This window comes from Echinops telfairi, unplaced genomic scaffold (assembly GCF_000313985.2).
Source record: "Echinops telfairi isolate 266 unplaced genomic scaffold, ASM31398v2 ScPeMD7_7458;HRSCAF=8496, whole genome shotgun sequence".
Classification (NCBI taxonomy): Eukaryota; Metazoa; Chordata; class Mammalia; order Afrosoricida; family Tenrecidae; genus Echinops; species Echinops telfairi.
Genome location: NW_022111358.1, coordinates 11,082,190 through 11,093,933, shown reverse-complemented (window position 1 = coordinate 11,093,933; position 11,744 = coordinate 11,082,190). Strand labels below are relative to the sequence as shown.

At 47.9% G+C, this 11,744-nt stretch overlaps 2 protein-coding genes across 2 annotated transcripts; one reads left to right on the top strand and one right to left on the bottom strand.

Moving 5' to 3' along the window:
* Nucleotides 1-894: 894 nt before the first annotated feature.
* Nucleotides 895-2,677, bottom strand: LOC101646163 (C-C motif chemokine 4). Its single transcript, XM_004706977.2, has 3 exons — nt 2,499-2,677; nt 1,880-1,994; nt 895-1,292 (listed from the first exon to the last, which is right to left on the bottom strand). The coding sequence occupies exons 1-3, from the start codon at nt 2,572-2,574 to the stop codon at nt 1,205-1,207; spliced, it is 279 nt and encodes a 92-aa protein (XP_004707034.1). The 5' UTR covers nt 2,575-2,677; the 3' UTR covers nt 895-1,204.
* A 7,482-nt stretch (nt 2,678-10,159) lies between these two features.
* Nucleotides 10,160-11,477, top strand: LOC101645851 (C-C motif chemokine 3). The gene is made up of 3 exons (XM_004706976.1): nt 10,160-10,235; nt 10,906-11,020; nt 11,387-11,477. Exons 1-3 carry the CDS (start codon nt 10,160-10,162, stop codon nt 11,475-11,477), a joined length of 282 nt encoding a protein of 93 aa, XP_004707033.1.
* Nucleotides 11,478-11,744: the final 267 nt, after the last annotated feature.

Below are 11,744 nucleotides of genomic sequence, written 5' to 3'. Positions count from 1 at the left end.
AAAAAAAAAAAAAAAGAAGAAGCAGAGGTCAGATGATGTCAAGCCAGAGGCAGGATGGAGCTCCAACAAAAGTCAGGGAGAGCTTTGACAGAACCTCCGTATATGTTTGGAAGCAGGCCACATCCCCGAGAAAGCACAATTTCAAGTAACTGGCTGCTCATAGCAGATGTCACAGTGGAAGTGATTACCGTCTATCAGATCTCATGGGGGAGGGGTGGGGGAGTACACCCTAACTGCAAAACCACCAGAAAGCATGCCCCAGTCTAGTCCACATAACCCTTTGACCCTCAGTATCCGTGTTGAAATGTTATGGGAAGTCATGCATTTAGAGTATTCAGCCCAGAGCGCACAGAAGTAACTCAGTAACTGCTCCTTCTTGCTGTTTGGGGGAACTGTTGTCCCTACTAATAATTTTTTTTAAGTAAAAGTAAAACCCTTTGTCATTGAGTAAATTCTGACTCACAGCACCTCCCTGTGGGTCAGAGAAGAACTGCGCTCTGAGGGTTGCAATGGTTGTCATTTCATGAAAGTAGATTGCCAGGTTTTCCTTCTGGGGTGTCTCTGGGTGGATTTGAATGGCCGACCTTTGGGTTAGTAGCTAAGTGCAAATTGTTTGTGCCACCCAGAAGACTATCCTTATTAAAGTTGTTGTTTGTGCCACCAAGTCGCTCCCAATTCCCAGTGACCCTGACGAAGCTATGAGTCAGCATCGCCTCGGTGGCAATGAGTGGTTGGTTTGGGCAGCTGGACAGGAGCTGATTGCCTGGTCTTCTCCTGCAGAGTGGCCAATGAGTTGGGACCATAGACTCTTCACCTGAGAAGTTATCATTGCACTAGCCTCTATGCGGCAATTCCCTTCGCCCCCAAATACAAATGAAAACCCCAAAGAAACTGTCACAATTGTTACAAAATTTTATTTGTTTGGTCTTTATGCAAACACATGGAGTCCATCGACAGGACTGAGGTACCTGCAGGAGCAGAGAAAGCGTAGTGGTGGACCATCCCCATGGGGGACACGTGGGAGTCAGTAAAACAGACATAAATAATCTCAATGTCGCCAAATACAATAACACAGAATGAGGCTTGACTTAAGAGAACGAATAGGGCATGCTGAGAGGAATCCTGAGTGTGGAGAGGATGTGGCTCACAGAGCGATGCCCGGGCTTGCGTGTCCTTCTTCGGAGACGCGCTGCTCTCGGCGGGCTCAGTTCAGCTCCAGGTCATCCACGTACTCCTGGACCCAGGGGTCACTGGGGTTGGCACAGATTTGCTTGCCCCTTCTGGTTTGGAACCTGGGGACGAAGAAGTGGATGAGTTAAAATCCCAAAGGACCTTTGAGGACATCTGATGCTCTTCTTTGTCTATAGCCAGTGTCTCCTGGTACTTGGACCCCGTCCTTGATGGCGCACATTGGGTGGCTCTAGTGGACGGAGCTCCTGAGAGTGACACTGAAATAAGACTCCCCGTAACTTCTACTCCGTGGACTCAATGATGGTTTACGGTTGCTTAAATTGGAAATCCATGAGTCTTACCATTAAAATCTCTACTGTCCTGAGCAATGACTCTTCTACACATTTTTAGCATGATTTTAAAAAAAATCAGTTCACATCTCTGTGACTTTTAAAAACCTTTTTCTAGTTTCCTGACCTGTGGTTAACTTCTTTCCAGGAACCCCTTCTGCTCCCTTGACTCTTTCCAGCCCCCACGGGACTCAACAAGCCAGCCCACGTGACCTGTTGCAACACAGCTCCCTGGACACCAGGGCTTCTGTTCCGAGGGCTCACTTCCCTGCTGCTTGGGCCTCTAACCCAGAGACGCCCTTGCCATTCCTCCCGCCTCTGCCCTCACCTCCCGGAGAAGCCCGGTGGTTGATACTTACACCACAGCTGGCTTAGAGCAGAGGCTGCTGGTCTCGTAGTAATCCATCACAAAGTTCCGAGGAAGCTTCCGCAGGGTGTAGGAGAAGCAGCAGGCAGTCGGAGGGTCTGAGCCCACTGGAGAGAAAGAGGAGAGAGAGAGCCACATGTTTCACGAGAGCTGCTCATTTGTCAATGTTCCTCTGGCGCTACCAGAACCCTAAATACGGTTGGTTTCCTCCATCCGACCTCATGCACCCTGAGTGGGAGCCTTACTGACTAGAGGTTCCCATGGAAGAAATCTGAAAGACTGGAGTTAGATTGAATCTCAGTGCTCATGCCCAACTCCCTTTGTTTCACAAATGGGGAGACCTAGACTTGATCAAGTAGCCGATTATTCTGCCTGGCTTTCATAGCCTCATCGGTTTTTTTCTCCAATTAAAACAGCATCTACACACCCAGACACTTGAATGTGATAGAATGTCTACCAGAATCTACCGTTAACAGCAGTCTATCTCGAATCCTTCAGCTCCCTTTTGCCCATCTTCAAGTTCCACTGTTGGATCAAGACCAACTCCGACTAGAGCCATGGGCTTGGCACAACCCTGACTCTAGAAATCATAGGTGGAAGGGGGGACTTACTCGGTGCGGTGAGGCCCGGAGAGCAGAAGTCAGCCAGCAGCACAAGCAGAGAGAGGGCGGCCACGCAGAGCTTCATGGTGTGGGCTGAGGGGAGGCTTTGTAGACGCTGAGACTGCAGAATCCAGAAGCTTCAGCACTCCGACTGTCCTGTGCTGATACTGAGTTGGGGACTCCTCTTTATAGGGACTTTGGGGCCTTGGACAGAGGTGGGAGCACAGGAGGGTGAGTGGAATTTCCAGGGTAGAGATGATGTCATGGTGTCGATAAGGAAACTGAAGCTAGCTGAGAGTGAGGAGTTTCAAACAGCTTCTCTCCCCCCAGAGCTCTGACATCACAGAGGAAAGAGGAGGGAGGTGGAGTGGGGGGAAAGTCGCTGTACCCTAGAGGGAAGTGGTGCACCAAACTGCAGTGACCGAGATTGGGGAGAACACGCCCCGGAGGAAGGACGAAATGTTCACACCTTCTGGAGGGGCCTTGTAGAGTCATGCGGCGACCCGATGAGTTTGCCTGTTGACTTGTGCTACCTAGACTCTGGCCCATGGGGTTGAAATGTTTGCTCACGAAGGTCCCAATAACAATGCTGTGTTTAAAAATGAGGAGCTGATGCCAGGGGCTTAATAGAGCGCACATTTTTGAGAATGAGCAGGGCAATGAATGTACAAATGTGCCTTACACAATTGATGTCTGTATGGATTGTGATAAGAATTGTATGAGCCCCTAATAAAATGATTTAAAACAATGCTGTGTGTATACTTGTGAAATAATAAACCGAGAATTCAAAGGACGTGTGCTCATATGTTTAGCCAAATCGATTGCCTTCAAGATCAACACCATTTCTCAGTAACTGTCAACAGAGCATGATAACAGATGCCTCTTGAACACACAACCAGCAAATGCTCACCTCCTCTGGAGAACCTTCTCTGATGTGTTTTTCCAACAGAATTGTGTAGCCTCTACTCTCCTAGAGCCCTGAAGCTACTTTCATCACATCACCCATCACATATATATTTATTTGGTTGTCTCCCCTATGGTTTTGCCAATATGGTGGCCAAATCAACTAATGAAATGAGAGCAGACATTAGCTGAAGAAACAAAAACACAATTAGGTTCGGGATCTAGTCGGAGGGCATTCACCTGTGATCACCACATGCCCCCTTTGCCAACCATCCATCACCACTCTTTGCCAATCAAACCATCCATTTCCACTCAAGGTGGAAATGGACCTTGATTTCCTACCATACCTTCTCTCTGACTATGGGAGGGGGGATTGGTGAGGAGAGCAGTGGCTGTTACATATTACAAATTGTACTTTTCTTATTTTGCATAAACATGGATGGTCAATAAATTCTTATTTAATGACAACCCAGAGGATATAGGTGTAGCATGGATGTAGGATGTGAACTCCATTTAGTCAAATGAAGTAAGCATGAATTGGATATTCTAACCCTCGATCCATAATGTGAGAGGTGCCCTAGTAGCATAATGGCTTATGTGTTAGACTGCTAACAGCAAGGTCAGCAGTTCAAAATCACCAGCCAACGCCGAGAACGAAAGATGAGGCTTTCTATTCCTATAAGGAGTTATACTTTCAGAAATCCATAGGGGCAGTTCTACTCAGTTCTATGGGGTCACTAGGCATCCGATTCGACTCGACGGAAGTGAGCTTTATTTTGTTTCTAATCTAAAATGTGATTCTACCAGCCCAGAGGGGATGGCAATTTCTCAATCCCAATTGTGGTGGTTTTATGATAAAGTTTCTACTCGAGCAGCACGGGGCTGGGTAGTGTTTTGTTCGGTTGTGCATAGGGTCACTGTGGGTGGGAACCGACTCCATGACACTTAACACGGTAAGAGATGCAATTAAGACTCCACCTTCTTCAGCTCAGGGTGCGGGAATTGATGGTGAGAGCCAAGTGTGGCTCCAGGGAGCTCTGTGTGCATCCTCAGGGTCACACCGCTGCTTTTAAAGAGGAATAGTCCCTATTTACCCTATATTCCTATAATATAGGGGCTCCTCACACTTCTGATTGCCACTGGACTTGTCATTCTAGTCTGGGGACTTTGATATTTGTTTCATCAATTTTGACTCCCAGACTCCCCAGGCTACAGGCAGGACAGACAGCCAAAGCAGTAAAAGGGTCTTGTAGCGCAGAAGTTCTGTTCCTTCTGTGTTCTCTCTAGCATCGCCTTGTCCGTGGCCTTCTCTGATTCTACTCTGCGTTCACATTGCACAGATGGGGAAAGAAAAACCTAGACAGAACAGCGTGACCCAGGTGGTGTAAGATGGGTATCCAGACTCAAGGTCTCCCAACTCCTGGTCCAGAGAGGATCGGTCTCCCTCTACTGGTGTGGCCCTCGGCAGTCACACACGGAAGAAATCTCTGAAGGTATGAGACTCTCTGGAGAGACTTCTAAGCGCCGAGGGGCATACAACCAAGGAAATCAATCTATGCATCTTGGCCACTCCGAGAAAGACTTGGACTGAGATTCAGGAGTTCGAGAGAGGATTGGCTGTTGGGACCAGAAGCACTAGCCTCTGGGAGATGGAATTCTCCAGACCAAGCGCTCTCTTGGGAGCAAATGTTGAGACTGGACATGCAAGGTGAGCTGGGACGCATGGCCCTTGTGTCAGGATCAGAGATTAAGAGGCAAATCCTATGGCTTTTCCACGACAGCAGCCGAATCACTTGGTGAAATGAAAGCAGAAATTTGCTGAAGAAAAAAAAGAAAAAGCACAATTAGGGCTCAGGATGGACTCTGAGGGCATCCACCTGTGACCACAACATCCATCCTCTCTCCGCCAGCCATCCCTGCTCTTCTTCTGGTGGGCACAGGGCCCGGTCCCCCGCATCAGCCTTCTCTTTGGCTGGAGGGGGGATGGGGGGGGGGATGTCAGGAAAGCAAAACCAAACCTCACAGGATTTGGCAAGTTCCTTTTTCCTGATGAAGCATATTCCTTCTTCCAAACAGTACTTTTAGACCTATCCCTAGCCTCTTTCCATATAGGGCACAAGGAAAAGGGGGGGGGGGATCATTTTATCGAAGCTTTCTTGATAGCCTACTCTGTGACAGGTGCTAGAAGGCAGCCTCTAGAGCAGTGGTTCTCAACCTCCTCATGCCAGGAGCCTTTCAGACAGTGCCTCATGTGGTGGTGACCCCCCAACCACAGCATTATCTTCGTTGCTACTTCATCACTGTCATTTTGCTACTGTGATGAATCAGGCGACCCTGTGAAAGGGTCGTTTAACCCCCAAAGGGGTCGCGACCCACAGGTTAAGAACTGCTGCTCTAGAAAGTGGGGGTGGAGTGAGGTGTTAAAGGAGGCTTCCCCAAACGATGATGTTTTCTTTTCATTTTAAAGAAGATGCGCACATTCATGGTGTAAAATGTAGAAAATGTAACCAAACCCCACGGTCCTTGAGTCAATTGAGACTCATATAGAGCTTACACAGGACTCCTGGGGTAGGAAACCCTATGGAGCAGTTCTGCTTGGTCATATAGGGTCAGTATACATCACCAGCAGCTTGGCTGCGCACAACCAAGAAGATAGGATCCGATACGTAGATGCTATCAATAATCTTTATTAAATAGAATGAGACTATGTCAGTAAGGGTATCAGGTTCCAATCACCATGTGCTAGGTGGTGGGAGTTTTTATTTGATTTGATTTTAACTTTTTATAGTGAATTAGGTAAAGATTTACAGAGCCGATCCGTTTGATACGCAACAATTCACACACATGTTGTTTCACCTCGGTGATGGCACCCCTCGCCGTGAAACCTCACGGAGCCCACGTGCCCCCAGGTGTCGTGTTTCCATCTCACCTGCTTTCCTCCCCCTTGTGGAGCTTGTCCCTTTTCCATCGCCCATCGTCGCCTCTGCGAAGGTGTGCGGACCTCCCACTGCGTTTGCTCATCTTACAGCCCTACCTGTCTAGCTGAGAGTGGAGCCCTGGGGGCGAGTCATTTCCAGACTCGAAGGATGAGTAAGGGTCATAGTCTCAAAGGTTCCACCAGATTCTATCGGGCTCGTAAGTCTGGTCCTGTTGGTGATTTTGACTAGTCTTGTACCACCTTTTCCTTCCACTCTCTCCAAGCCTTCTACCGTGATCCCTTTCAGGGCAGCTGGTGGCCGTAACTGGGCACCATCCATTTCTGTTGGCCCCAGGGCGTGGAGATGGATGGTCACACGGCTCATTAGTCCATCGGACTAATTGTTCCCATATGTCCTTCAGTTTTCATCAGCCTTCTTTTCTCCGGATGGAGAGAGACCAATGATTGCCCTGCAGATGACCACCCAGGAACTCCTAAGACTGCAGTCACCCCTCACCAAGTGGGATGCAGAGCTTGTTTTTGTGCACTGCATTGTGTTAAATGACCTTTGTCCCCTTGGGAGGTTGTATATCAACAGAATATGGCTGGATTTTTATTAGAAAAATGACATCAACAAATAAGTACAACACAATGCGGCAAATGCTCCAGTCTTAGATTCATGTTTTTTAAAGTTGATGATTCAGCATTTTTCATTTCCTCCTTCTCACTCTCCCTCCAAGTTCGTGTAAACTAGCTTTCCGAAACTGAATCACAGCATGAAGGGGGTTCCCCAAAAAGGGAGGGAATGTCAGTCTTGTCTCAATCAAGAGAGGGTAGGGTGAGGAGGCGCATTGTTTATGATCTAGAATTTCCATTAAAACATGTGACAAAGACCCCTTTATTTGAAACTGGCAGTGAGCAGGGAAGAAACGTGGGTGCTCAAGCCCAGTGAAACGTGCCTTTGCCCCTCACCTTCTCTGTTTTGCCTGCCTCACCACCAGCCTCCGCGGTCTCAGGGATCGGGGAGAAGCAGAGGCCATGTGCGTTTCTCTACAGCTAGAGGAAGCACAGCATTTCTCAAATCAAAGCCTCTCGCTTCTATCTAATTCCCCGCGCGGTTCTCCACTGTCTAACATGTCCATGCTAACCCCTTTGGGAGGAATTTGAGATCCTTTCTGGTTTGGTTCCAGTTTAACTTCAGCAGCCACATTGTCCCTGACTACTCACTCAACAGCTACACTAAACACTTCTCTCTCCCCTCTGAGCCTGCACTGGACTCAGTAAGACCCCTTTAAGATTTTGAAAAGCAAATATGTAAGTATGACGACTAAGGTGAGCATGGGCCAAGTCATTGTGGTTTCTCTCACCTCATACACATACAAAAGCTGGACAAAGAAGAAGGGAAGAAATTGATGCATGTACTGCGGTGTTGGCCAAGAACATGGACTACACGGTGGACTGCCAGCAGAATGAACTCATTTACATTCATTGGACATATCATCAGGAAAGAGCGGTTCCTACAAAAGGGCACCACGACCAGTAAAGGAGGAGGTCAGGTCAAACGAGGGAGACCCTCAATGAGACGGTCTGACCCAAGAGTGACAGTAATGAGATCAATCAAACCAATGATGTCAGAGTTCGCGCAGGACTGTGCAATGCTTTGTTCCCTTAAAGATAACGGTGCTGTGAGTTAGAGCTTCCCTGACAGCAACTAGACATATTCACACACACACACACACACACACACACACACACACACACACAGCTCTGCATCATTTTAAATGAGATATATGGTAGTAAAAATAATAAAGGATGTAAAAGGGATTCAAATAAGGAAGAAGAGCCTTTTATACCTCTGAATTTAGGAACTGAAAGGAAAAAAATCTGCACCAAGTTTGGCATTATTTATGTAAAAGCTACTTACCAGATCCCTAAAATTGTTCAGAGGAATAGGAAATCAAGATTTCATTTCAGCAAAGACTACTGGACAGAAACTTTATTTTTCATGCGTTTCTTTCCAATTAAAGGTAAGCCACTTACAGCAAAACCCGCTTTTCAACTGGTGATATTGTCAATAGCTTGAAATACAGTTGTTCATCAATGTGGGGGCTGGCGGGAAGACCACAGGGCCAGGCCACCACACTGTCCCTGAACAAAGTGCAAACAATCCAGGACAAGAGAAAAGCAAGGAAAGGAATCACTCCTAGAGCTACCACACGAACATAATCATGATAATTGTGTTAAATCATTTGTTTCTGATGCTCTTTATTTAGTCTATGCCTCGTGTTTTCATAAAAACTGTATTATATAATATTTGTGTGTATGTGTGTGGAGGGGACTTGGAAAAGTTCATAGAAAAATTCCATTCTATTTTTCAGCAAACTTTCGTTAAGTCCCCTCATCTGCGTATAATCCACTGCCATCAAGTAGATTCCAATTCACAGCAATGCTGCTATAGGACAGAGTTGCACTGGTCCTTAAGGTTTCCAAGACTCTAACTCTTTATGGCAGTAGACAAACTCACCTTTCACCAGTGGAGCAGGCTGATGGATTTAACCTGCTGACCTGCTGTTCAGCAGCCTCAGAAATAACCCAGTGCATCACGGGCGGGCGCGCGCGCGCGTGCGTGCGTGTGTGTGTGTGTGTGTGTGTGTGTGTGTGTGTGTAGAATAGGCAATAGTCCCTGGATGATGCTTAGCTTCTAACCAAAAAGTTGAACGTTTGAATCCCCCAGAGGTGCTTTGGAAGGAAGGCCAAGCAGTCTACTTGTGAAAAATCAATCCCGGAGCACAGGTCCCCTCTGGCCCACCTGGGGGTGCCTTGAGGTGGCGTCAGCTCATTGGCAACCTGAGCATATCTATGTACTTGTACACATATGCATTTGTAGAATCCTCCCTCCTGTGTAATTTGTTTGATTTTCCATCTTTTAAAAATAATTGATGTTAGGAGTACATTTATGCCATTTTACTTTATTAATGTTAAGGGCTTAAATAGAAATAATCCAGTAGTTGTACAATAATTGGCCTTATCATTCCTTGATGGAGGAAAATGGACGTTTCCGTGGTTTAAGCTGTAAGTGAGGCTGGGTCGAATGTCTTGGTGTTTGAAACATACCATCAAATGTGGACTTGTTTCCTTAGAACTTTTTCCTAGAAATTTTCTTCTAGGTATAAATATTTGTAGGCTCTTGACATATACAAACACCCACATCTAATAACATCTTTATGACCCTCAGCTAAGGCTCCACCCAGGACCTCCAGTTACCCAGTGACTGATGAAGGGAGGAAAAATTGACTCATGACTTCACACTTCCTATTCCTCTGGCTGGGGATTACTCCCCAGGCCTTCCATCTAGGGGAGGCTTCTTGTGCCAGGCCTCACTGCCCCTTTCACGTGGTTAGTGCTTTGGGGGAAGCACAGACATCTCAGCAGGTGACAAGGAAAGGGACTATCGAGTCCTTCTATAGATCCATGCTTATGCGAAGGGCCTTCTGAGAGTGGCCCTAGGCTAACACACGCCTCTCTCGAGAGGGATAGCATTTCCCCACAAGAAGCCCAAACAAGTCACGAGCGGAAGGCTGAGATGTACAGCTCACAGATGCTATTCTTGGATATCCTGAGCCCCTGTGGTCAACGGGCGCCCTGCCTTGCGCTACACTCAGTATGACAACACCACGATGCTTAAAAATTTCCCCCTTCGCCCCCGATTTCCATTTCCCCATTAACCAGGACTGCCTATAAAGAGGAGACGAGATGGCTCCAAACTCCAGAAGAGCAGGGGGCAGTGAGCAAGCAGTCCCAACAGTGCTGTGCTGACACGCCAATCACACGCCTCTCCCTGCTCAGCACCATGAAGGTCCCTGTGGTTGCCCTTGCCAGCCTCCTCTGCCTGGCGACCCTCTGTGCCCAGGTCTTCTCAGCACCGGGTGAGTCTCTGTGTGTGGTTGTCCCTACTCCTTGGCCATGATTGGACCCCATTAATCTGCCTGATAGTCCCAAGAGAAAAGAGAGAGCTCTTAACAGGGTTATAAAACACCTCAGCCTGTCCGCTCAGTGCTTCATGTTCCTCATCATAGGGCCTCGGCTCCCGTGAGCGTCAGGGTGGGGTAGGGAAATGACCGTCTCGTTTTACAGAAAGCAAAATGGCAGCCTAAATGAATGTGTCCCTCAAGGGTTACTGTCTTGTGGTGGCATCCGTCCACGAACTCACCACTGATTGCCTTGAGCCTGCCCGAGAGAGGCCCAAGGTTTCTCTTTGGCTGGGGTATGATCTCTCCACCCTGATGCAATGCCCTTGGAGGGAGACAAGCTAAGAGAATAATAGTCTATTTGGATACAGGATCCTATAAAGAGCCAAAATAAAGTCAGTAAGACTTTTTTTTAGAGTCAAGATGACAATTCAAAGAGAAAGTAGAACACGACAGAAATAAAGAAAGAGCTAGAAAAATGTGTCAGGCCAATAGGCCCCAATGCCTTCCAGTGGCCTCGACCTCCAACCTTGACCCTTGAATGAAGTTGTCTTCCTCTGAGCGTCCTCTGAGGGGGTCCAGAGAGCTGCCTTGCCTTTTCTTCTGAATCGTGACCCTTCCTCCACAGCTGGTGCCGACACCCCGAGTGCCTGCTGCTTCTCCTATGCTAGTCGGAAGGTTCCACGCAAATTTGTCGTCGACTATTACGAGACCAACAGTCTATGCTCTGAGCCGGGCATCATGTAAGTGCCAGTCTCCCTGTCCACTTCTTGGGGGACAAGGGAGGCTCTGGGCGGGAGCCTCCCCAGGGGCACACGGGCCAGTGGAGCCATCTCAGAAGGCCCCATCCTACTGGGACCTAGTAAAGACGCTCCACACAGAAGCCTCTGATGTGGGCTCTGGCCTGGTAGGGGCTTCCAGAGTGGGGAGGGCTTTCCCCGTCCAGACAGAAAAAACGGGAAGAAAGCAGTGAGAGCCTCTCAAGGGGGCCCCCATGAGTCAGGAAGTGAAGCAGGCCCTGAGCTTTGCTGAGATGGACTTGGGAGCCACAGTGCACCCAAGATTCTCCTGCGGGTCGCTCCGTGTTGAACCTCTGTCTCCCTTCACAGCTTCATAACCAAAAAGAACCGGCAAGTCTGTGCCAACCCCAGCGAGGCCTGGGTCCAGGAGTATGTCAGCAGCCTGGAGCTGGATGCCTGAGTGACTTCAAAGCTGCAAAGAATCCAGTGACCTCCCGAACCTCAGAAACATCCCCAGAGCCTCCACAGCTACCTCTCCTAGGCCTGGTTGCCAAGCAACCAGTCTGTGATGCTTCTTAATGTTTAATTTATTTGTACTATTTAATGGCTTTTATTTATTTTCACTGCTGTTGTTGGTTTTTTTCACTATTTAATTTTTTATTTATTTTCACGGTGGAACTCTGTCTGTGACTTGTTAACTCTGGGAGAATCCCAGACGCCCTTTCCA

What these genes read in the sequence shown, in the direction of transcription:
- LOC101646163 (XM_004706977.2), bottom strand. Translation starts at nt 2,574, where the DNA reads ATGAAGCTCTGCGTGGCCGCCCTCTCTCTGCTTGTGCTGCTGGCTGAC. An exon ending in TCCGGGCCTCACCGCACCGA is followed by an intron (nt 1,995 to 2,498) that starts GTAAGTCCCCCC and finishes CTTTCTCTCCAG; the next exon opens with TGGGCTCAGACCCTCCGACT. An exon ending in TGCTCTAAGCCAGCTGTGGT is followed by an intron (nt 1,293 to 1,879) that starts GTAAGTATCAAC and finishes CTTCGTCCCCAG; the next exon opens with GTTCCAAACCAGAAGGGGCA.
- LOC101645851 (XM_004706976.1), top strand. Translation starts at nt 10,160, where the DNA reads ATGAAGGTCCCTGTGGTTGCCCTTGCCAGCCTCCTCTGCCTGGCGACC. An exon ending in CCAGGTCTTCTCAGCACCGG is followed by an intron (nt 10,236 to 10,905) that starts GTGAGTCTCTGT and finishes CTTCCTCCACAG; the next exon opens with CTGGTGCCGACACCCCGAGT. An exon ending in TGCTCTGAGCCGGGCATCAT is followed by an intron (nt 11,021 to 11,386) that starts GTAAGTGCCAGT and finishes CTCCCTTCACAG; the next exon opens with CTTCATAACCAAAAAGAACC.